General features: G+C 45.3%; 1 protein-coding gene across 8 annotated transcripts in view; it reads left to right on the plus strand.

The window, feature by feature from the left end:
* GRIA4 (glutamate ionotropic receptor AMPA type subunit 4) overlaps nucleotides 1-26,004 on the plus strand; it is a 267,054-nt gene that overhangs the window by 147,576 nt on the left and 93,474 nt on the right. For all 8 annotated transcript variants that reach the window (XR_013231722.1, XM_077341547.1, XM_077341546.1 and 5 more), the window contains exon 4: nucleotides 21,922-22,106. Coding sequence is in view for 7 of the 8 variants with exons in the window: in XM_077341547.1 (XP_077197662.1) it covers nucleotides 21,922-22,106 (185 nt within the window). In the remaining variant the exon portion in view is untranslated. The remainder of the gene's footprint in view (nucleotides 1-21,921; nucleotides 22,107-26,004) is intronic.

Raw genomic sequence — 26,004 nt, forward strand, 5'->3', positions numbered from 1 at the left:
TTATCTCCACAGGAGAAGACCAGAATCCACGGGGAAATGTCCAGAACCAGTCCTGGATTTACCAGTTAGCTGAGAGCCTTTATCCAGTCATGGGCTGTTTATGTTCCTGCTGGTGGCTGTGTTACAGCCACTTTAAGGCTCCACCAGACATCAGAGACAGCTGAGTCTGCAAAACAGCTGGAGAATGGGGGTGGGCCAGAACTGCAAGTTGGCATGTACCTCAGACTCCCTCTATAACCGAGGGACCGCTTGTCTCCTTATGCCCCCCACTTAACTCTGTGGGTAGGAATCTGCTGGTTGTCCCTGGTCCCTGGGAGGCGCACCTGGCCTCGATCAGGGCCAGGGCCTTTTCAGTCCTGGCCCCAACCTGGTGGAATGAGCTCCTGGAAGAGCTAAGGGCCCTGATGGAATTGCCAATGTTCCGTAGGGCCTGTAAAACGAAGCTCTTCTGCCAGGCGTTTGGTTGAGCCCGGGTCAGGAAAATGGGCTCCTTCCCCACACGGGCCTATGGAAAAGCTGTTGCCCCAGATACTCTTGGAAGCTACCGCCTGGAGGGCCGACGGTTGGGAAGGGGGGTGGGAATGAAGGAGTATCCAGTAAATAGTGTTTTTCAATCAAATGGGACCTTTTAAAATTTGGTTGGGTATTGTTTTATGTGGGGTTTTAAATGGATGTAAACCGCCACGAGCCGGCTGTGCAGGGAGTGGCAGTCAATAAACATAAGTATAAACAAATAAAATAAATAAAAAACTTTGCTTGTGCAACCCCCTGGTACATAATCGTGAGAGTCAAATAAAAATGTGTATGTGATATTCACATTTCGTGGTGGATCAAACCCTCTTTTGGTACTGGTTCAAGGGTACCTAGCTATGATGTGAAACAGTGACCAAAGCGACATGAGCATGGGCTGAATTAAGGAGGAGACTTGGGAAGGACTGTGTGAAAATCAACCCCATCTGGGTTCAACCCAATGTGACCTACAATCTGAGATTCCGAATCTAGTCAGCCTGCACGGCACACATATCTATGATGCTGCTTTCCTGGCTACAGTAATGTCTGGCAATACAGTGAAGAGAACAGAAAAGCCAGGGACCCTCCAAGGCAGGGGTAGTCAGACTGCGACCCTCCAGATGTCCATGGACTACAATTCCCATGAGGCCCTGCCAGCATTCTCCAGTTTGTTGTAGTGGTTAGGAGTGCGGACTTCTAATCTGGCGAGCCGGGTTTGAATCTGCGCTCCCCCATATGCAGCCAGCTGGGTGACCATGGGTTCGCCACGGCAGTGATAAAACTGTTCTGACCAAGCACTGATATCAGGGCTCTCTCAGCCTCACCCACCTCACAGGGTGTCTGTTGTGGGGAGAGGAAAGGGAAGGCAGTTGTAAGCCGCTTTGAGCCTCCTTCGGGTAGAGAAAAGCGGCATATAAGAACCAACTCTTCTTCTTCTACCCCTGCTCCAAGCAATAAGTCAGCATGGCTGCTTAACACTGCAGTTTAATATTTTACATTTCAAGGCATGGGAAGACAAGAGATGCCACTTCCCTAAAGGCCTTTTGTTTTATTGCTGGGAAAGATAATGCGAGCTATAAAAAGTGTTGTAATCAGAGCCAATTTGTCAGGCCAAGTAGATGAGCTAAAGCCAGAGCAGAGACATGGCACATTGACTGTTGATCATTTGCTCCACGTTTAATGCCTTGAAATGAAAAGAGAGAAATTAATGGGGAAATAAAAGAGGAGAAAATGGAATATAAATAATGCAGGGCCTCTTTTTTGTTTTGTTTTGAACTTCATCCCGATATTAGACTTTTTTATATATATATGTAGGGAAAGGGATCTCTGTCGAATGAGCAACGACCCCGAATATTCTGTCTTCTGTAGAAGAGTTAGTGGACAGCTCATTGAAATGCAGTGAATGGAAATGGTAGCTTTCCTGCTATAAACAAGATTTAAAGCAAGCATGAATAGACAGGTGCACAGTTAAGGTTGCCTCTCGTAGACATTGCTATGAGAAGTGATTCTCTGTGGTTGTTCATGCTGCTACACTTGGTGTTCCGCAGGCCGCTCTGGTTCTGGCGTTATTTTTAGGAACTTAAAATTTGGCCTCTAGGCTTCAGCCTGAGAACAGGCATTCAAAAAGTAAACCAAATCTATGCGGCTATTTTTAGGTTTATCACACACATGGCTTGAACAAAGACAAACAGAGATGCTCATAGCATTGGATGGGTTTGTGTTCTGATAACGCGGATTGCTCATTTTGGTTTCTGATCTAAGCGAGCATCTTTGGGATGCAAGGGAAAAGGGGGGGGGGGAAACCCTCTACTGTGGTTTCACTGAGCATGAATAGTATTGCATGGATGTGTAAAACTCTTATAAATATTCAAGGTAATTTGCCACAGTCTTATCCATATTGGTGCTCTGTATATATTCCTCACTTCCCTTGCCCAGGGAACGTTCGCAGAGGATTATAACATTTGTTAAATTTAGGTTTCATCTACTGAAAGACAGATTTAGGTTAAGCATTAAGAAAAACTCCTTACCTACAAGAGTGGGTCAGAATCATTTTGTTAGAGGGGCTTTGAAGTCTGTTTTGGAGATTTTCGTGAAAGAATTTAATGGACATAGAGTAAGGGATGCTTTAGGTAAAGGATGTCCGCTTTTTAAGATGATTGTAGAGTTAGTCAAACCACTGGGTTCATTTCAAATCTGTGAATATATAACTATATAAATTGTTTTTGGCTTTGCCTGCATGCTTGTATGCCTATTAATTGTTCCAGGTAATTTGCTTGTAAGCGGAGACGTGATCCCTTAGATACACTGGGCCCAGTCTCCGTATGGCTTTAAAGGTGATAACCAGAACCTTAGGTCTGATCCGGAATTCAACTGGAAGCCAGCGCAGTTGCCGGAGGATGGACTAGATGTGGGACCTCCAAGGTGTTGCTGTGAGGACTCTGGTTGCTGTGTTCTGGGCCAGCTGCAGTTTCCGGATCAAAGTCAAGGGCAGGCCTGCGTAGAGCAAGTTTCAGAAGTCCAGTCCAGAGATGACCATCATGTGGATCACTGTGGCTACATGTTCCGAGGCCTAGTAGGGCACTAGTAGTTTGGCTTGGTGAGGGTGGTAGAATGCAACCCATGCTACCATCACGATCTGAGCCTCCATTGAGAGGGAGGCATTGAGAATCACACCCAGGTTCCTGGCAGAGTTGGCCACTGATAGCTGCACTCCATCTAGGGTGGGTAGGCACACTTCCCCACTTGGACCCTTCCTGCCCAGCCACAGGACCTCCGTCTTTGATGGGTTGACTTTCAGATGACTCTGCTTGAGCCACCCTTTCACTGCTTCCAGGCAGCTGGCTAATATTTCTGGGAGAGAATCAGGGCGGCTATCCATCAGGAGGAGGAGCTGGCCTCAACCAGATAAACAAAAATAAACAAAAAAAATCTTTCACCTGGAGATGGTGGCGATTGAATCTGGGACCTCTGCATGAAAAGCAGATGCTCTTCCACTGAGCCATTCCCCCTCCCTCATCCAGAACTGTCAGTTTTCCTGGCATACAATTATACCATATGAAAGGGGGAAAGAATTGCAGTGTGTTCTGTTTATTCCTTGTATATTTTTAATGGTCTAGAGTGTTGCATTAAGTAAAAGCTTGGAGCAATGTGTGACTAACGCAGCATTGTTGTTTCTTTTGAAACTGCAGATTCCGTCTCTGTTTTGCTTTCTCTACCCGTTAAAATGGAATTTATATAGAAATATTATAGTGAATTACTGAAGAGCAGCATGGGAAGAATAGTTGCCAGAGGTAACCAGTCCCCCGACTTTAGCATTTGGCTACTCCTTTCTGTTTCAAGATACACTATGCAATTCTTAGCAAAGTTGCTCCCACCTAAACCCCATAACTGCACTGAATTTAGAAAGGTGTGGCTCTATTTAGGATTGCACTAATGGATGGAGATTATCGTTCAAAACTCGATTCAAAACTCTCTGCCATGTTTAAGCCCCTTAAACGCTGCATTTTGCAAAACAAAATGGCAGAGGTTGAAAAATCTATGAAATGGTTCTGTATATTATGAACTATCAGATACTTTGATGTTGACTAAATACATTTGTTGGCTTAAGTAGGAACAAAAACCAAGTGCTTCTTGGATTTGGAAGAAGTAGTGGTGATTGACAGCTCTTTTTGCCAGCAGCTCACAGCTGATTTGGGGGTTTTAAGGCAAGCGATAGTCAGAGGTGGTTGGCATTGCCTGCCTTTTTATCCACTGTTATCCAACTTTTCTGCCAATAATCAGCATCCAAAACATCTCACATATAGCAATTTTAACATTTTTTCCCCTAGTAGAGGGGATTCTCGGCTGAGAGAGACCCAGGTGCCATGAAACAGAACCTTGCTGCTATCCCATTGGTGATCCTTATTAATGGCAGATGGAAAGAAAAGGAAGGGCAATTCTCAGGGCTTCTTGGCAGCTTTCTGTCGTCTCTAATGGTTGTGATATTCCTACTGATCTGAAAGAGAAAGGGAATCTCAGCCACAGCATGACTAAGGCACGATGTGATTTAGTTGAGGCTGAGAGAGCTCTGAGAGAACTGTCACTGGCTTAAGGTCACTCAGCTGGCTGCATGTGGAGGAAGAGTGAGTTAAAATCTGTTTTTAATTTGGGCTGGTTTTCAGAAAGCCAGACTTTAGTAAAAAAACACACACAAAAAAAGTGATCTGAAACTTCAGCTATGCTAATTACAGTTCAGTTTGACACTTTCAGTTGTGCCACAATCGTGTGTCTTACATGCCCATGAGCCTTAAGGAATGGTTCTGGCAATACACTTTAAAGAAAATAAACAAAAAACAGAAGGAGAGTCTCCTTTGCAATGGAGGGAAGCTCCATGTAGACTAGTGCTCTGGTTAAAGCAACTAAGAAGTCAGACGTCTCTGAGAAACTAACAAGTAAGAAGAGCCTTCCTTTGTTGACCATGTTCAGGGTTCAGAAGTTCATAGCCCTGATCTGAGCATGGGTGTTAGCAAACAAGGATACTAGGTCTGTAGTAATCTCTCCCAAACGCCATACCGATAAAAGCCAGAGTTCAAGTGTAATCCCCCCCAGAAGAGTTTAGTTTTGTTTGCCTTCGTTGTTTTCCTTTTGTGGTAGTTGTGGTCTTACTATCAGTATTCTGGTATTCAGAGCATGTCAATGTTCATTTTAGACCTCCCTGCCCATTGTCTGCAGCAGGGGTAGTCAAACTGCGGCCCCCCAGATGTCCATGGACTACAGCATTTGCTGGCAAGGGCTCATGGGAATTGTAGTCCATGGACATCTGGAGGACCGCAGTTTGACTACCCCTGGTCTACAGCATGGGCAGTCCTCCTCTGTGATATGAATATGTGGCCCGCTACTGCCTTTTAATTATGGATCTGAAAAGCAGCAAAGGGACACGGCTGCCGCTGTTTCGTAACAAGTGACTTGTAGCTAGAAATGTGAACTAAAACCTTCCCTCCAAAAGATCTGTGCAAAGATCCGCTTTGGCCTTAAGTTGTGAGGAATACTACCTTGCCTCCTGGCGACCCTCCACGCATTTTATTTTGGTCCTTCTAACGTTGAGTGTGACGAGACCAGAAGTTCATTTCCCCATGGGCTTCGGAAGACATCTGTGCCTCAGGCACGCCTGGAGCATGCTACGGCACCGGTGAAGAAAGCTGCGTATTCAGACCAAACTCTGAAATATAAATTCGCTGCAAATGGCCCTTAATAAACTCTAACATACCCTTTACGGTAAATCATTTGCTCTTCACTTGGCCATTTGCCCTCCAGTTGACACAGGGTCAGACCCATTAGAAGTAATGCATGGCATTTATAAGAGTGTTCGAAGCATTTAAAATACATTACCTAAGTAACCCTTCGTAGACCTTTATAAGGTCCATTGTTATTGTTGTTCCCAGATTTCCAGTCTGCCGAGCTTGGAAGTGGTCGCTTGCCGAAATCTAATCCTGATTATCTATCTATTGCATTACTATTGTGCCTTCTCTCCAAAGATCTCAGGGCTATACACATTTTCATCCTTCCTTCATTGGTTACCCCAAATAATGTTGGGAATGTTCTTGACACCTTATATTACCTATTGGTGAAGTGCCCCAGATTTCTCCCCTTACAAAAACCACTATTCAAATATTGGAAGAAACTGAAATTGACCAAATAATACATAGAATTTTAGATGAAAGGGATTAGGAGATCATCCAAGAAATGGCCAAGCGTAAATTACTAAGAGTGAATCATTAATATCTGAACCCCATTTTGGCCAAATAACAAATTTCTGTATACCCCACTGTACACCGCTCTTCACAATATGACCACCTCGTAATCCAGCACCTACTGCTTTATACATTATTGAAGGATTGTATATATTATTTTATCGTATTATTCTTGTTGTACTGTTTTATTTTTTACTAGCTTTAAAGCCCGTTCCTAAGAACGGGCCTTGAAAGGGCCCCCTCCCCTGGCCAGGCAGCTTAAGGTGGCTTTGGGCTACAGCTCACAGGCAGATCAAGTGGGGCAGGCGGGAGCTGGGCAGCTCGTTATCAGGGCTGGGATAGAGCTCCCTAGCGGGCAGTCAGCAGGCCCTCCAGCACGACCCTTTGTCCAGGGCCCTCTCCCCTTACCTGGCTGCAGTCTCCAGGCACTGAGGTGTCTGAGAGCAAAGAGGCTAGAATCCAGGGATGTTGGGCGGGAGCTGCAGGGGCAGGGCCAATCAGGACAAAGCTGGCTGCACCCTGATTGGCTCTATTCTAACTTGGACAGCCAGACACATCCCACCCCCCAGGCTGTTTCATAAATATGTAGAGAGAGGAGCAACAATGGATAAGGATTATGCCAATAAAGGTACTCTGTATTCTGTATTTTCACTGTTGGGAGCTAGGCTAGGCTGAAAGAGAACAATTAGTCCCAATACTCTCATGAGTTTAGGAGGGTTGAACACGGCCCCTAGATCTTGTCCAGTGACGCGTCAGCTTATTGTGCCTAAGTAGGTGGCTTATATGTGATAGTTATTAAGATGCTAGAAAAATCCGTAAGCATGAGGGTTTGGTGGTGTTTTAAAAAAAACAGGGAAGGCTGGAGTGCACCATAAAGAGATGTATGTTTTAATGAGTTGGAATGTTTTATAGTTCTGCTTCATAACTCGTGTCAGGAAATTATTTTCCTTTGAGTAGAAGGAAATCTTTGCCTGCTCTTTGGTTCTCGGATCAATTTGAAGTAAAGGCAAGAGGATGCTCGTTCTTTTATTCTACTCAGCTGCCAACTAGATGGGCTGGAACAAAATCAATAAGTGTTTTATTTTAGTGCTTAATTAGGACATAATAGGGGGGGGGAAGAAGAGTTCCCTTTACTATGGTTTTCATAACATGAGTGTGAAAGAAAAAGGGACAGAGCCCAAATCCCATTCTGATAGATAGATTCTCCAAGGAGGAATAATACTGCTTGAAACAGTCAAGGTCAAAATCAAAGAATCATAGAGTTGGAAGGGGCCATACAGGCCATCTAGTCCAACCCCCTGTTCTATGCAGGATCAGCCCAAAGCATCCTAAATGCGGGCTTTTGTGTAATAACAACCAAGGAAGAGGGTATAGCTTTGGGGTCTAATTTCCTTGCTCTTTCATAGAATGCAGCCTGCTTGTGCTTGGAATGGCATTCAGTCATGGGGTCGAGAGAGAGTGGGGTCTTAGAGGAGGACTATTTTCACCACCTGGTGACTTGCCTCCATACTGCAAGGCTGCAGACTTCATCCCCTGTCTAGACTAGATAGGTGGATAGCTAGTACAGGACAGCTAGTACATTGGGAAATGTACTTGTATCCTCCTGATGACAAAAATAGATTCATAAACCAAAGACTAAAGGCCAGGACCTCCAAGGCATTGTTCCCAGAATTGCTGCCTGTTCCACATGCAAGACCACCTAGACAGACTCATATTAGAAGTCTCAGTGGAGGGTAAGAAAGTAGTGCCAGCAAGGGTTTAAATTTGTTAGGTACTGAATTTGCATTAAAAACATGGGCTTCAATTAAACCAAAAGGGAACCAGGCTGCTGGCACAATATCAAGAAGCTTTTTGGAACTGGGAGTGTGCCAACTTTGCGGACAATACCAGATTATTCAGTATGATGCAAACCAACACAGATTGTGAAGAGCTAGAGGAGGATCTTTAAGTTGGGCATGTGGGCAACAATGTGGCACATGAAATTCATTATGAGCAAGTGAAACCCTTGTTTTACTTATAGGCTGATGAGGTCTGAACTCACCATGACTGATACTGAAAGAACTTGGGGTCATAGCGGAAGGCTCAATGAAAGTGTTGACCCAGTGCAACTCTGTATTTTAAAAATCACATTGGCAGAGCAGGAAAAAGTAAAGAAGATGGCCACCGAGATTATTAAGGGGCTTGGGACACCTTTCGTGCGAGGAAAGGCTGGAGAGTATGAGACTTTTCAGTTTTAAATGAATAAAGGCAGATATGATGGAGGTTTATAAAATTATTCATGGATGAGAAGGGTTTTTTTTTGTTGTTCCTTTCCCATCAAACTAGAATTCAGTGAAATTGTTGGGGAATAGATTAATGACTTACAAAAATAAATATTTCTTCACTTGGCATTTCCTTGTGGGGTGCCTCAGGGGGCAATACTCTCCTCCACGCTTTTCAACATCGATATGTGCCCCCTAGCCCAGCTGGTCCGGAGTTTTGGCCTGGGTTTTCACCAATATGCAGATGACAGCCAGCTCTGTCTCCTGATGGATGGATAGATGGATGGATGGACTCCCCCCCACCCCGGAAACATTTGCCAGTTGTTTGGAAGCAGAGGCTGAATGGCTCAGTGCACCTCCCATGCTTGGGCAGGGTGCAAATAACACCTGCACCAACCACCAGGAATTTGGGGATGATTTTTGATGCCTCACTTACCATGGAGGCTCAGATCACAAAGGTAGCCCATATGGTGTTTTCCCATCTGCGCCAAGCTCGGCTACTAGCACCCTACCTGTCCTCGGACCACCTGTCCACAGTGATCCATGCAACGGTCACTTCCAGACTGGACTTCTGTAAATCGCTCTATGAGGGCCTACCCTTGTATTTGACCCGGAAACTTCCTCTGGTACAGCATGTGGCCACCAGGGTCCTTACTAGGACTCCATGGAGGGCCCACATTCAGCCAGAGTTGAGACAACTACACTGGCTACCAGTCTGCTTCCAGATCAAGGTCTTGGTTTTAACCTTTAAGGCTACCTATCTGAGGGACTGCTTATCTGATTATGCCCCCACAGGGCTCTTCATTCAGCAGGTAGGAATCTGTTAATTGTCCCACTCCCACCCCAGGATATCTGCCTGGCCTCAACCAGGGCCAGGGCCTTTTCAGCCTTAGCCCCAACCTGGTAGAATGAGTTCCCAGAAGTGCTAAGGGACATACCAGAGCTGTCTAGGGTCTGCAAGGCCTGCAAGATGGAACTCTTCCACCAGGTTTTTGATGAGGCCAGGGGTGGTTGACCAGAGTTTTGATTGGGGAGTCCCACCCTATCTGAGCATCCCAGCATCATAATTAATTAAGATCATAAATAACATTGGTTCTGGCTGGAATCAGCAGAGTTGGGTTGGGGAGATTTTCATCCGCCATCTTATGACTGTGGGATATTGTTTTATGCTATTGCTCTTTTAAATGGGTTTTTATGGATAATATTGTTTTATTCTGTAAGCTGCCTCAAGGCAACATTGTTGTGAGAGGTGGGGTACAAATGTAAAAATAAATCCTTATCCATGGTTCCTCTGTATATTTGTGAAACAGCCTGGGGGGTGGAATGTGTCCGGCTGTCCAAGTTGGAATAGGGCCAATCAGGGTGCAACCAGCTTTGCTGGCTGCACCCTGATTGAGCTTGCCCCTGCAGCTCCCGCCCTCTGTCCCTGGACTCTAGCCTCTTTGCTCTCAGACGCGCCTCAGTGCCTGCAGCCAGCAGCAGGTAAGGGGAGAGGCCCCTGGGCAAAGGGTCATGGTGGAGGGCCTGCTAATGAGGGCCTCTTGGCCTGTTAAGCCAGACCTGTTAACAAAGGCCTCAAGGCCTGCTAGCCTGGGCCTGTTAACAAGGGCCTCCTGACCTGCTGGGAGCTCTGTCTCGAGCCTGCTAATAAGCTGGCCAGCCACCGCCCGCCCCACTTGATCCAGCTGCCAGCTGCTGCCTGTTCCACATGCAAGACCACTTAGACAGACTCAGCATAGCTGAAGAAGGAGGAGGAGGAGAAGGAGCAGGAGAAGGCGAAGGCGAAGGAGAAGAAGAGTTGGTTCTTATATGCCGCTTTTCCCTACCCGAAGGAGGCTCAAAGCGGCTTACAGTCGCCTTCCTTTTCCTCTCCCCACAACAGACACCCTGTGGAGTGGGTGAGGCTGAGAGAGTGCTGATATCACTGCTTGGTCAGAACAGTTTTATCAGTGTCGTGGTGAGCCCAAGGTCACCCTGCTGGCTGCATGTGGGGGAACGCAGAATCGAACTCGGCATGCCAGATTAGAAGTCCGCACTCCTAACCACTACACCAAACTGGCTCTCTTAAGCTGCCTGGCTGGGGACCAGGGGAGGAGATCCTTTCAAGGCTCATTCATAAGAACAGGCTTTGAAGCTAGTAAAAAATAAAAATTGATGTATAAAACTGAAACAAAGAGTGGCTCAGATGTGATAAACTAACTACACCATTTAGTTGTGACCATGTTTTCTCTTTTAAGGTGAACAAGAGAATATAAAATGTCAGCTGCAAAAAAGCTTTAGAAGTAAGAGATAAAAATCGATGTTATTAAATCACTGGCTGCATGTCCAGGTTTATTTTCATCTCTTTGGCCCTCTATACCTTCCAAATGTAATTACACTGGTATGCCTATAATAGGAGAAGCAGTTGACTGCCTCCAAGCATCTGATTGGGGTTATCGCATATTTCTTTATGGAAGACGCTTCCTGACATTCTGTCATCCCAATCAGTCGATAGCCTGGGGCACACTGGCGTGACAGGGTAACCAATTCTAGAAAGGGATGTTGTGCAGATAGGGAAAGTATTTAATTGTGATGGACTGGGGGTCACTGTGGGCAGGGAACAAATGGAGCCCCGACTTCACTGGGGTTTCCAAGTGAAGCTGCCATTCATGCCTACAGAAATAGTTAAGAAGAAGATCTGTTTTTTTATATCTCACTTTTCACTACCCAAAGGAGTCCCAAAGCGGTTTACAAGCTCCTTTCCCTTCCTCTCCCCACAACAGACACCCTGTGAGATAGAACTGCTCTGTGAGAACAGCTCTAAGAGAACTGGACCAGACCAAGGTCACCCAGCTGGCTGCATGGGGCGGAGCGGAAAATCAAACATGGTTCTCCGTTACAGTCTGCTGCCCCTAACCACTACGCCATGCTGGCTCTCAAAGGAATGCATTTGCAAGCAATATTAGGAAGATGACAAATTATGCCCTCTTTCTAGAGGTGGAGTAGACTTAGTCCTCACTGATGTGGAAGTCATAGGGGGTTGCAGTACAAGAAATACAAGCTCTCTCTCTCTCTCTCTCTCTCTCTCTCTCTCTCTCTCTCTCTCTCTCTCTCTCTCTCTCCCCCCCCCCCATGGCCACTGCCTCCCATTACTAATCCACCCCCCCCCAAATACTAGGAAGAGGTTTGAATTCTACCACAGCCTCTTGTTCAGACTTGAATCCAAACTACATGTGTTTGTCTTACACATCTTTAGATGCAGATCTGTCCCAATCTCATATAAAACAAGGCAGGAACCTGAGCTAAAGGTCAGAAATGATGCATGCTGAACTGATGCATGCCTCTCCCCGCAACTTATCTACCTTCAGTCGTCCTCCTGCAGATACTTTTCCTTCAGCCAGTCTTTAGTGCCACAAGCAAGTTTATCTGGCAAAAGCTCCCCCCCCCCCTCCAGTGCTAGGTATTCAGCACAACTACAATTTTTCACTGCTTGCATTCAAAAGCAGGCCGTTTATTCATCCTAAACCTTTGTGTGTGAGCAAGGTAAAATGCCTTGATCTGGTCACCTCAGCTCAAAACCTAAACATAATGAAGTAGACAAGATTCTTCTGTCTGAGAAGAATAGATAGCAGAGTGTTTGGGGAATCAGTGAGAGTCACTAACTTGGCTATCTTGCCAAGGCCTTTGGCCTTCTCAGGTTTCTGCTCAGTTTTGTCACTCTCTCCTCGGAGAGCTTACCTTCGCCGTGTGATTTGCATGACTGTCAGAAGCCTTTGAAAGAGGGAACAGGCATCAGCGCTTCTACAGTGCAAATAGACTGACTTTGGTAGAAGCTTTCAGGATGATTCCAACCACAGAGAAGCTTGGCCACCACTTTAAATGAAATAAAGATCCTCTAAGGCAGGTTTTGGTGAAACCCTGGCGTTTCTTGGTGGTCCTGGAAGGGTTTCCTGAATGAGTGGGAGTTAATTAATTATTAATTTGTTAAACATTGAATTTGTTAAACATGTGGGCATGACAACTTGCCCTCATCCTCCCAAAATGGCCAATGATGGGCCTGGAGGGGGTGGCAAGGGGAGGGAACCCCGGTGGGCATGTACACAGCTATGCTTCCCAGCCATATTCTGAAGGACTATGTCACTTCTGGGGTTTTTCAAAGCCTGAAGAATATTTCAGGGGTTTCTCAATGGCAACAAACTTGCGAAAGGTCCCTCTGAGGACTTCTGTCTTGTCTTAGGATTCTTTAATAGCTTTGATTTAACCAGGAAAGTCCTGAAACTCATATACTTTTCTTAGTTTTGGGACTCTTGACAGATGGTTTGCTTCCAGGCAAGACTGGTTTTAATGGCTTACCAGAATTTGCTTTAGAGTCCACTTAATTTTGGACACTACCTTTTTCTCCACTGCTACAGACCTCAATAGGTCTTTGCATAAGCATCGAGGAATCAGGAAACAGAGAGGGCAGTCATAGGCAGGCCTATGGTAGAGGCCAGGAAATTAACACCGAGAAAATGCTGGCCTCCCTGCTCTCGAGAGCCAGCTTGGTGTAGCAGTTAGGAGTGCGGACTTCTAATCTGGTGAGCCAGGTTTGATTCCCCGCTCCCCCACATCCAGCCATCTGGGTGACCTTGGGCTCACCTTGGGAAGGCGAATTTGAGACTTCCTCTGGTAGAGAAAGCAGCAAATAAGAACCAGCTCTTTTTCACAAACCAACAATGTGCCACCCACAAAACATCACCTGCCCAACAGCAAAGGAATTCCCCTTTATAAGGTTTAATGGGGGTGGGTGAATAATATAATTTAATATATTTTGATTTAAAACTTTTAATACCTGTTCATCAATGTAACTTTATGACATGTATGCCTTGTTGTTAACCACCCTCAACTAACCTCGAAGAAGACGATCTGGTTCTTCTATGCCACTTTTTATTACCTTAAAGAGTGGGGTAGAAAAATAATATAATATAATAATAATTATTATTATCAGGGCCTCTGGAACCTTAACCAGTTATGCAGGGGCTGCAAGACAGAGTTTTTCCATCAGGCCCATGGTTGAGCCTCTGAATCTGAAAGAAGATCTGCCCTCTAAAGGTCTGAACCTACACACACACACACACACACACACACACACACACAGTTGGGGATTCCTGAAATAGAATGTTTTAATCTTTATGGAATGTATGTGTGGTTTTATATTTTTCCTGATTGTTGATTTATGATGTTACCCGCCCTGAGCATTCAGGAAGTGCGGAAAATACAAATAAAGTTTCATTTATTAATTCATAAAGAAGGCAACAGGTACTGGGTGTGGGTGCAGTTGGAAAAATTAAAATGATTACTTGTGTAATAAGCTGTCCACAGTGGCCATGCAGAACCATATACAGCAGTGGTCCCCAACCTTTTTATCACCGGGGACCAGGCAATGCTTGACAATTTTACTGAGGCCCCGGGGGGGTAGTCTTTTGCCAAGGGACGTCACGGCCGCCGTCTGAGTCCCTGCTCCACTTGCTTTCTTCCCAGTGCCCCTGACTTCCTGCTGCCCCTGGGGGGCACTGCCAGCAGCAGCTGTGTAGTGCCACACCGAGGGGGAGCCCCAGCCATGACGGCCGCAGGAGATCACCAAAGGTGAGCCAGCAGCAGAGTGGCAGGGCAGTCTGCGAAGCAGCAGCCAGGGAGGAGGACAAGGAGGAGCCGCGGCCCGGTACCAACTGATCTACGGACCGGTCCCGGACCCCGGACCGGGGATTGGGGACCACTGATATACAGAACCAAAGCAGAGTAGGCTATACTCAGCATCATTTGGTAATTCTGGTACTTCAATCAGGAAGTCCTGGTAAAACATTCTGAATAAATCGCCTGAAACCATAAAAGCAAATGCCCTCATGGGAGGAGGAATGGTGTGTGGAGGGCTATGAAAATTAATGTTTAAGCTGAGAGGTACCGGGATTCTAATTATAGCGCAGCTAATTGATTGCTGGAATTTGTGAAGGCACTTGCCGTCATTAAATAGTTTATGACAATGATAAAGTAAGGCGTTGATTTTGTTTTAGGATGAAAATATCTTTGACAGATTGGCAGCGCAATCCTAAAGCAAAGTCAGCTTCCTCCGAAATGCACTGAAGTCAATGGGCTTATCGGAGGATCTGCAATGCAATTGTAAACAGTTACATCCTGCTAAGCCCATTTACTTCAGTAGGTTTAGAAGAGTGTTCCTCTAGTTATGATTGCATATTTCAGACTTGGAGAGGGGGAGAGCTCAAATGGTGCTAGAAGGTGATTGGGGCGTTCTCGCCACGTCACAATGACTGGCGATTTAGACGAATGGCAGGAAGTTTCCATTTCCTGTCCATCAGTTACTGTGTGCAGTTGTGAAAATCCAGGTGGGACAGAAGGGAAGCAGGCCAAAGGCTCCCATGTGGGAGTAAGAAGAATCCAGGCATCTAGCCCCATAGCCAAAACCAGGTGGCAGCACAGCTTTCCATCCTCCATTCGTTAATGGTCTTGGAAGGTTGTCATCAAGAAACTGGGAGTGGATCTCTATGTGTATGTTATTTCCAATAAAAATAAGGTGCACATTCCAACCTTTTTTTTTTTACCCTACTCACTATATACTAAAAGCCATCTATCTTGCTTCTTTCTGGCAAGTGGGCAAATGGTCATCCTCATTTTGGCCATCCATCTCCTGAAAAGAAATTTGTCTCCTCCAAGGCTGCGATGTTTATAGTTGGGTTCACAGAGAAGGAATGGTTTTCCCCCTAAAATCAAAGCCTTAAGGGATCATACATCTTTCTATCATAACAGGTATGAATTCCAACAAGTTATCCCCCTCTTGTTGTCTAGCTCCAACAGAGATTGTCCGCTGGTGCCCAAGTAGTTTCTGTTCTGAATCTAGACCTAAATCCTGATATATATTGGTTGAGGAATTTATTTAGCTCTCTGTCTCTGTGCTCCAACTATCAACGGTATGAGAGTGTAGCTATGAAGAACTGCATGGAAAGTATTTGAGCAGACAGGATCCACGTGCCTTCCCTGGGCCTTGACCTAACATTTCTTTCAAAGCTTCTTGTGAGACATGAAGGATAGGCAACTGTAAAAGCATATCCATGCGTGTCAGAAAGGGCCAAATCAAGGACAGTCTCTAATATGACTGTCACGGTTATGTGTGAGTTAAGTAAGAAGAGCTTGATTCGAATTCATAATATTTTGTGCTTTGTCGAATGGTAGGCAGTGGGTGGCTTGGAAAACAAACTGTATTTGTATGGAAAGGTGGGGTAGGAGAAGAAGAATTGCTTTACTTGAGTGGACCATCCACACAAATTCTCTGCTCCTAAGAGCAACCAAACCAGATGCTGCAGGGGATGCTCAAAGAGGGAGATATGCTGGTCCTGATATACCGAGTGGAGGTTTCATTTCACTGCCACTGATCATGGTCATTGGTGGAGGCATTATCTGTGAATTTGTCTAGACATTTAAAAAACAATCTAAGCAAATGGCGAGTTTGCTTGGATTGTATGAACCAGTAAGATTGGTAACTTTCTATTGAAACAAGGCTTCCTCTATTGAAACAAGGTGCCTCAGAGAAAGGAAGTTGTTACCACCCAGTTGCGCATTTAGCTTTCCTGGGAAAGGTAATTGAAAGGGCTGCAGCGGACCAGCTCCTGGCATTCCTGGAGGAAACTTCTGCTCTTGATCCATACTAGTTTGGCTTCCGTCCTGGCCACGAGGTGGAGACGGTGCGGGTCGTTCTGACAGATGATCTCTGTCGCCAGCTGGATCAAGGTGGTTCTGCTGTGTTAGCTCTATTACGGTAGATCTGTTGGTCGCATTTGATATAGTCAACCATGAACTACTAGCATTTCGCCTCGCTGGGACGGGGATAAGGGGTACAGCATTATGCTGGATACGCTCCTTCCTCCAGAACCGGATCCAGAGGGTAGCGTTGGGAGATGAGATGTCGAGTCCGTTTAGGCTCCCTTGTGAAGTCCTTCAGGGCTCGGTACTTTCCCCCACGCTGTTCAACATCTTTATGCACCCTCTGGCCCAGCTGGTGAGGAGCTACGGCTTGGGTTGTCATCAGTATGCGGATGACACCCACCTGTATCTCCTGATGAATGGCCGCCCGGACTTCCCCCCGGATCCATTTGCCAGATGTTTGGAAGCCATGGCTGAATGGCTCGAGCAGAGTCGGCTGAAATTCAACCCTGCAAAGATGGAGGTCTTGTGGTTCAGGGTGAGGGGGGCAGCTCAGGAAGCACGCTTGCCCACCTTGGCCGGGACGCAACTGACTATCATGTCCCAAGCCAGGAGTTTGGGAGTGACCTTAGATGCCTCATTAACTCTGGAGGCTCAGGTCAGAAAGCCAGGCGTTTTTCCACCTTTGCCAGGCTCGGCTACTAGCGCCCTATCTGTCTCCCGACCACCTGGCCACAGTGATCCATGCAACAGTCACCTCCAGAACATATTTATTTAACTCTCTGTACGTGGGACTATCCTTGTGCCTGATCCAGAAATTACAGCTCGTGCAAAATCCAGCTGCTAGGGTCCTCACAAGGACATCTTGGAGGGCCCATATACAGCCTGTGCTGAGGCAGCTGCATTGGTTACTAGAAATGTCACTGCCCCATAAGTATTCCTTTTACAGACATAAACCAAGTCTGTTGTATGTGCATAGAACATCCAGAGCAGCCACTTTCTTAAAGATATAGGCACTGCTTCTAGTATTTGGAGGGGCTTCTTAATCCCCCCCCCCCCAGTGTACTTTTTTCTATAAATCTTGGGCTTTTCCCGCAGTTTGTAGAAAGGTCTGTCTTGTACTTTTTTCTGTAAATCTTGGGCTTTTCCACAAGGTTGTAGAAAGGTCTGTCTTGTCTATTCATGGCTCCAATCTCTTGATCAAAGTATCCACAGATTTGGCCACATTGAGAATTAGATAGATTGATGCTGGTGATTTTCTCAATTCATGTTCTCGCTTTGTCTAAGTAAATCTGTGTCAAGAAACAGAATTAAAGAAATGTTGGCTGTGCTGTTATCAAAGATCAAAATCAAAGTTAATATCATGAGTCATGAGCATGCATAAAATACTGATGTGGCTCTAACTAGGAAGCTATATCTGGACGTGAATAGGAAATGAGGCTAAGAATATATTGTTTGAAAAGAGATCTGGGCATGATTTGAAAAGATAATTACAGACAAGCATAACAAAAAGGAGTATATGTAACTACAGAAAGAGCTGAATAATTGTGCAGTGATTTAAAAGGAAATCTTCATTCTTTCTCAGGGGGAAATAGTGAAACCGACTTCAGGTTAAAAATTATCATTGACTAGGAAAGCGCTTTTACTTACGATGGCAAGAAATGTATATTTGAAAAGTGATCTGAACAGCATTTAATCTGCGATTCAATTTATATACTGAGCTGGAGGATCATCCTACAATTGCTTATAAGCTGCAATGCTTATTTGATAGTTTTAATGCCATGTTGTCATAGATTAGGGCGCAGAAAGACCTTGCTCTTTTGGCCTCTGCCAAAAGCAGTGTATTCTCCTCTCTTCTTATCCAAAAAGTTTGAAAATACAAAAGGCAAGCGGAGAACTCAGGAAGATTCATGAGGGGCATCTCACATTAGAATCATAAAATCATAGAGTTGGAAGACACCTCCAGAATGATGTAGTCCGGGGGTCATCAACCCCCGGTCCGCGGCCCGGTGGCAGGCCGCGAAGGCCACGGTACCGGGCCACCGGCAGCCGCGCCTGCCTCCCCCCGCCCACAGCGAGAAGGAAGGGAAGAGGCAGGCACAGCCGCCGGCCTGCCGGCGACGCAAACGCGCAATTGCCGCGAATGCGTGTTAGCACCCCCTGGTGGCGGAAACGCGCATGCACACAGTTGCTGTGCATGTGCGGTAACTGCATGCGTGTTTACGCAACACCCCGGCTGTCGGCTTTCCCCTCACCCCAGAGGCGGTCCCTGACCTGAGAAAGGTTGGGGACCGCTGATTTAGTCTACCCCAGCACTATGCAGGAAACTCACAACTACCTGCCCACCACCGTGAGTTGCTTTGGGTCCCCTAGGCGAGAAACGTGGAGTACAAATGAAGAAAAATAGTTGAAGTTGCCGCTTCTGAATGCAGTCGGTAGAATGCAGGATCTACTGGTTGCTCTGAAGATGATGCTGAGGGAGAAGGAGCCTTCAGTGATTATGGACATTGCAAAACTTTTGCTGATTATTTCAAGGACAAATCTATTTCACGTGTAGACTGGTTGCATTAGCGGAGGTACTACCATGCTTATCCATATGCTTCTCTTTGGAAATCTCGCCTTTGTTGTAGTATGCACATTGAATTTTATGCCAATAAAGGTTTTCTGAATCTACTGACTGCTGATTTATTCCAATTGCTGAGAGCATCATTAAACAATGGGCCTTTTTTTGCTATTCACAGATTCCATGTTTTTTTAAAAAGAGAAAATAACAGAGAAAAAGCAAATATTTGTAGTGATGCTGTCCTTGGGTTCTTTGAATGACATAGGACTTTGCGGCTGAGAATCAAATGAATGATATTGCTAATATTATAATGTTTTCTTGGCTTGGCTGCTATGAATTAGTTCCATGTATGCCAGACAGTCTCTGCTGCACAGCACATTACCTTTTCTCCTAAACCAGTGGTCTGCAACCTTCCGGTTGCTGCGGACCGCTGCTCCGGAGTGGCGGGAGAGGGCGGCCCGGGGCCCCGCGCACACACGGCAGCCCCAGCACAAACGCACATGCACATTCGCATTTGCGCCGCCGCCATGGTGGCGGCCGCGGCTCCCTCTCCCGGCCCCTCCGGGCCGCCAGCAAATCGGCCGCCAAAGCAGCCGATTAGCTTGCAGCTCGGTAAGCTTCTCTTCCCCCCCCCTCCCGAAACAAGAAGCTTGCCAGGCCGCAAGCTAATCGGCCGCTTTGGCAGCAGATTTGCTCACGGCCTGGCGAGCTTCTCGCTTCGGGGGGGGGCGGGAAGAGGGAACTGCAGCCCGGCGCCAAGGCCTTCACGGCGCAGCACCGGGCCGCGGGCCGCGGATTGGGGACCACTGTCCTAAACCATCTGCACCATTGTTTCCAGTGGGCCCTTGTGTAAAGGGAAGTGTTAGTGGGTGAAGGAGCATACTTTGCAACTGAATATGTCTTATGCACATGGAACATGTTCATAGGATCCATGGCTAAATGTTTTGCTTCAGTTAAGTACTTTAGTTGAGTAATTGTGTGTATTGTAGACGAAGCTCTTAATTTATCTATGATTAGATTAATAAATTAGTAGATTAATAAATTAAGATGTTAATTTATTTAAATCAGAAGCCTTAGCTCTGCACCTGAAGATTTCCTCCAGGCCAGACTGGCCAGGAATTCTGTTTTTTTTTTGGGGGGGGGTGCATCATCTGGGCATGGAATTGGGATCACTGTGGGTGGGCAGGTAGTTGTGAATTTCCTGCATTCTGAATGGGGTTGGACTAGGTGACCCTGGAGGTCCCTTCCAACTCCATGATTCTATGATTCTAATGTGAGATGCCCCTCATGGATCTTCCTGAGTTCCTGAGAGCCAGTTGGTGTAGTGGTTAGGAACGCGGACTTCTAATCTGGCATGCCAGGTTCGATTCTGCGCTCCCCCACATGCAGCCAGCTGGGTGGCCTTGGACTAACAACAGCACTGATAAAACTGTTCTGACCAAGCAGTGATATCTGTGCTCTCTCAGCCTCACCCACCCCACAGGGTGTCTGTTGTGGGGAGAGGAATGGGAAGGCGACTGTAAGCCGCTTTGAGGCTCCTTCGGGTAGGGAAAAGTAGCATATAAGAACCAACTCTTCTTCTTCTTCTTCTTTTATGGTTCAGTGAGTGAGTAAAGTATCACATTCTACTAAACAGGGATAGAGGGGGTGAAACCCTTAGCCTGGTAATGCTTCTAGATCCTGAGCATCCCATAACTTTCTTCCTAGCCATAAGCTCGGGTAGTAAATGCAGAGGCTTGGTTCAGATAGAACATCAAACCTTGATTTAGTGTTACTGAGCCTTATTCTTTATATCCTCTGATTTCAATTAGTGATTGTCTGTTTTAGTGCAAACTATAGTTTCTTGTTGCCAGCAACTTGTCTCACTATATTTGCCTTCCTAACCAGGATGGCAAACCATATCAGGATGCTGGCTTCCCAGTGCTATGAAGAGTAAATTTAAGACAGAGCTTGTTCAGTTCAGATGTAACTATGAACTAATTAATGCTAAAAGAAAAAAAAAATGGAATTCATTGAATCCCAGTATACAATGAATGGACAGAAGCCTGTGCATGCAAGACATAATGTATTATAGATGTTTTGTGGTTTTTATTGGCATTTTATTGTTGAGAGCTGACTTAGAAACCTTATTGTAAAGCAGCCTTTTTTAAAAGTTTAAAATAAATAATAATTTATTCATATTGCAACAAACCATGGTTTGGTCTTGTGCCTGAATCAGCCTCAGTTTGTGCTGCATACTTCTTTCCCTAAATGGTTGAAACAGAATTTAGTCTCAGTGCCTGTTAAATGTGCCTTTTCTAATCCGGAAGGCACATTTCAGAAGATTCTGATCCCCCAAAGAGAAAGAGAAAGGTCTTAGGGTGTTTAATCGATTTAAATTCTTACCTTCAGAAAACGACCTCAAAATGTTACCTTTATTGACATGTTAATACTTAGAGTGCAATCCAATTAATTCTTCCTCTTAATTGCATTGATAGCACTGTTAATTCTTGAAACTTGAGTGAGACTAAACTTTAATAGTCTCCTCCACCCTAATGAGGACTGGAGCTGTCCAGCTTCCTCCCAGGTTATCTGACTTTAGAATCTAGTTAGCACTGCCTATCAGCAAGGCCTTTACAGGATCCTTGAGTATGTGCAGATGGATGTTATGAGTCTATCAATTGGTGGAGGGGAAGGGGGCAAGCAGTACCAAAAGGACAGAAGCAGATTGGTATAAAGTAGGTTCCCATTTCTGAATATGTATGAACCGTAGTATTGTATCGTGTATGCAGAACACAGAGTATCTTATTTTTGTTTAAAAATACAGATTTTTAAAAATTGGGTTCTTAATCCATGCTTGGGAGGCTGAATCTTCCCAATAGGTCAACTGGCAACATCTGACTTTAGGACATAATGAAGAGAAAATGAAGCATGCCTAAACTCCATGGGAGTAAAAGAAACTTGTGTACTTGTGTTAATTTCGGTAGGGATTACACATAATAAACTTTTTAAAAAGCCCTTAAACAATTGATGGCTGTCCTCTTTACAGATAATAGGGACGGAAGAGAAAGCACAATATAGTGAGGAACTGTAAATCTTAACTCCCCCGCCAACTCCATAAGGAACCCGGGTATTGATTAAACAGTCTTATGATTCACAAAATGCAAGGACTGTGTCATTAGTGTATTGTTGTGTCCTTTTCTTCCAGGTTACTCAATACTTCAAGCTATTATGGAAACAGCAGGAGAAAAAAGCTGGCAAGTCAGCGCCATATGCGTGGAGAATTTTAATGATGCAAGCTACAGGCAGCTTTTAGAAGACTTGGACCGGAGACAGGAGAAGAAATTTGTAATAGATTGTGAAATAGAGAGGCTTCAGAACCTCTTAGAACAGGTAATACCTGCCTTTTGAATGTCACTGTAAACACATTAGTAGAGCCCTCAAAGAGTGGCCTCTCTCCCTCTGCCTTTTGTTGGCGTTGCCAGACAGGACTGGGTGTATTTCATCTTCACCCTTTCATACAATGTCCAATATTCAGTCTCCCCTTATGATTCCATTTGCATATTAATGTGAAAATCCCCGTCAAGTGGCCCGTAGGACTGGTGTGGCAAACTGACCTGCAGGTAGCAAGTAATGTTCATCTCTGAAAACAAAGCAGACATGTCAAAAGAAAACTCATTTGTGTAAATCCAAGTCTACCTCAATCAGATGTATACCATGGGGAGGGGGCGGTTCAAGGTTTTGGCCTAGACTGGAGCCATGGCTCAGGGGTGATCATATGAAGAAGCAGGGTTGATTTTATATGCTGCTTTTCTCTACCTGAAGGAGTCTCAGACCAGCTTACAATCACCTTCCCTTTCTTCACCCCACAACAGACACCCTGTGAAGTAGGTGAGGCTGAAAGAGCTGTGAGAACAGCCCTGTGACTGGCCCAGAGTCACCCAGCTAGCTGCATATAAGGGAGCAGGGAATCAAATCCAGCTCGCCAGATTAGAAGCTACCGCTGGTTCTCTGTTTTGCATTCAGATGTTTCAGATGTTTCAGGGTTCAGTCCTTGGACTGGGTAGTAGGTGATGTGAAAGTTTAATTTCTTTATTTACTTATGCTGCCCATCCAGGAAACCTTCTGGAGAACATAGGAACATTACAGAAGCCATGTTAGATCAGGCCAATGGCCCATCCAGTCCAACACTTTGTGTCACACAGTGGCCAAAACCCAAGTGCCTTCAGGAGATCCAGTTGCAGACAGGGCCAGAAGTGGCTTACAAACTAAAATAATTAAACATAATACTTATCAGAAACATAAAACACCCTAATTTCATTAAAGATTTTTTAAAAAACTGGAATTTTGTAGCTGAACCACCCCTGTATCCATTGCAGATCTCTCTAAGATCTTACCCCCTTCCCTAGTGCTTTATCTCTCATCCAAGCTGCCTTTGGTTTTGGTGCGCAGCTGAGAAGAAATATGCTTGAGAGGAATGGGTTATAGAGAGGTCAACCATCAGCTAAGTCTCCAGTTCTGTACAGGTTTTATGAGACTCCCCCCCCCCATGCCTACAACTGTTATTTTGCCCTTCTAATTTCTAAAATAGGCTACTTGTTTAGTATTTTCTCTTTCTGGATATTTGTAGATATTTCTGTATATGTGAACACACAAAGCTGCTTTATGCTTTATAAACCAAATTATTGGTTTATCGAGGTCAGTATCATTTATCCTTGCAATGTACAGTTGTGAAAGTTGGCTGTGAAGGTTGGACCATAAGGAAGGCCGAGCATCAAAGAATTGAGGCTTTTGAACTCTGGTGCTGGAGAAGACTCTTGCGAGTCCCTTGGACTGCAAGGTGAACAAACTGGTCAGTCCTAGAGGAGATCAACCCTGACTGCTCTTTAGAAGGCCAGATCCTGAAGATGAAACTCAAATTCTTTGGCCACCTCATGAGAAGGAAGGACTCCCTGGAGAAGAGCCTAATGCTGGGAGCGATCGAGGGCAAAAGAAGAAGGGGACGACAGAGAATGAGGTGGCTGGATGGAGTCCCTGAAGCAGTCGGTGCAAATTTAAATGGACTCCGGGGAATGGTAGAGGACAGGAAGGCCTGGAGGATCATTGTCCATGGGGTCGCGATGGGTCGGACACGACTTCGCACCTAACGACAACAATAATTTATCCTGACTGGTAGTGGCTCTTCAGGGTCTCAGCCCTTTCACATCACCTGCCACTCCATCCTTCTCACTGGAGATGCTGACAATTGAAATCCAGACCTTTTGCATATAAAGCAGATGCTCTTATCCCCGGACCTCAACCCTACCCATGAAGGAACTTGGCTGCCCATAATAATCCCACATCAGGAATTCATTTCAATCTTAATATCCACAGGAGACTCAAAGAAAACTATGTCCCGCAGGCTGCAAAACCTGAGCAAAGCTGTTATTCATAGGACGTTTGGGAGGTTGTCAATTCCTTGGGTTACTGTAAGTCGGAAACAGCCTGGCAGCAAACAAACACATGCAGACTGCATGTGTATGTTGGTTATCCAAGCCTTGTAAAAAGTCGGGCTTGTTCATTTAGATGCAGGTGTTCATCATTTAGATTCATATCCTTTAGATTCAGGCGGGTAGCCATGTTGGTCTGAAGCAGCAGAACAAAACTGGAGTCCAATAGCCCCTTTAAGACCAACCTAGTTTTTGCGACTAATTTACTCTCTCCTTATATCTGTACTGTTCTGATTCATGTTCCATGGTCTGAGGAAATGTGCATGCACATGAAAGCTCACACCTTGTGTTCATCATTTGACAACTGCAAGATCAAGGGATGGCTTTCTTGTTTCAACATGCATCCTCAAAGACAATACTTTTCAGCAATCAGCTCCCATTCTGCTACCTATCTAGAAATACCATCTAGAAATGCAGTGTTGCATATGCATGTGTGAACCAGGTCCAAACTGCAGGCGTAACTGCATTCAGGAATTCACTGAAATAGTTCACAAGACCAAACTAAATCCTATGGATCCACTCCCCTGTTCCCTGAAAAAGTCTGGGATGGTTAAAAAGAAATTAAGTGCTTTATGAATTGTAAAGCATAGTTTGCAGGAGCATTGGTGAATTGCAGCGAAGGAACGCCACCTAGTGGCGCTCCACACTATTTTATCATGCTGCTAATTTGTTAGAAGGTTATGTGCAAAGGACATGCTTGAGATCTTCAGTGATATTTAATGCATAAAAACCTACGACATTGTGGGTCTGAAGCTGCAAGGGGTTGCAAAGCATTAAAATATGTTTTCCATAAACCATGCCAGATTCATAGAATCATAGAATCATAGAGTTGGAAGGGGCCATGCAGGCCATCTAGTCCAACCCCCTGCTCAACGCAGGATCAGCCCTAAGCATCCTAAAGCATCCAAGAAAAGTGTGTATCCAACCTTTGCTTGAAGACTGCGAAACTTCCTTTATAGAGCCTTTGAAGAAATCCCAAATCCGGAAGAAACTGAGAATTAATGACACGGCCATGACTCAACGTCGCAAAAGTTATTTCTGCAGCCATTGCGGAGATCAAAATGTTGTCACAATGGAAAATAATTCTACATGCCCATTTGATGTGACATAGATTTGTAATCAGATCTTCCTCCGCTGTCCAATATTATCACTTATGACAGAAAAATAGACATTTATGCTGAAAGCATAGAAAATCAAACTTATTTTTTAGTTTTGCGCTAACATAGAAATAGTTTTAGTCTGTTCAGTCCCTGATTGGGCTGTGTTTTCGCTGTTTTTATATATAATTTAAACATGTACATAATTTGATTACCCATGTATAAATGGGTAGGATGAAAGATGATGAAAGGAGAAAGCAGCAGCTTCTAGTCTGGTGAGCTGTGTTTGGTTCCCTACTTTGGTGTAGTGAGAGCCAGTTTGGTGTAGTGAGAGCCAGTTTGGTGTAGTGGTTAGGAGTGCGGACTTCTAATCTGGCATGCCAGGTTCGATTCTGCACTCCCCCACATGCAGCCAGCTGGGTGACCTTGGGCTCGCCACGGCACTGATAAAACTGTTCTGACCGAGCAGTGATATCAGGGCTCTCTCAGCCTCACCCACCCCACAGGGTGTCTGTTGTGGGGAGAGGAATGGGAAGGCGACTGTAAGCCGCTTTGAGCCTCCTTCGGGTAGGGAAAAGCGGCATATAAGAACCAACTCTTCTTCTTCTTCTTCTACTTCTCCCCCACATGCAGCCAGCTGGGTGAACTTGAGCTCATCACAGCCCTGATAGAGCTGTTCTCACAGAGCAGTCCTGTCAGAGTTCT

The sequence above is a fragment of the Paroedura picta genome, chromosome 6 (assembly GCF_049243985.1).
Source record: "Paroedura picta isolate Pp20150507F chromosome 6, Ppicta_v3.0, whole genome shotgun sequence".
NCBI lineage: Eukaryota > Metazoa > Chordata > Lepidosauria > Squamata > Gekkonidae > Paroedura > Paroedura picta.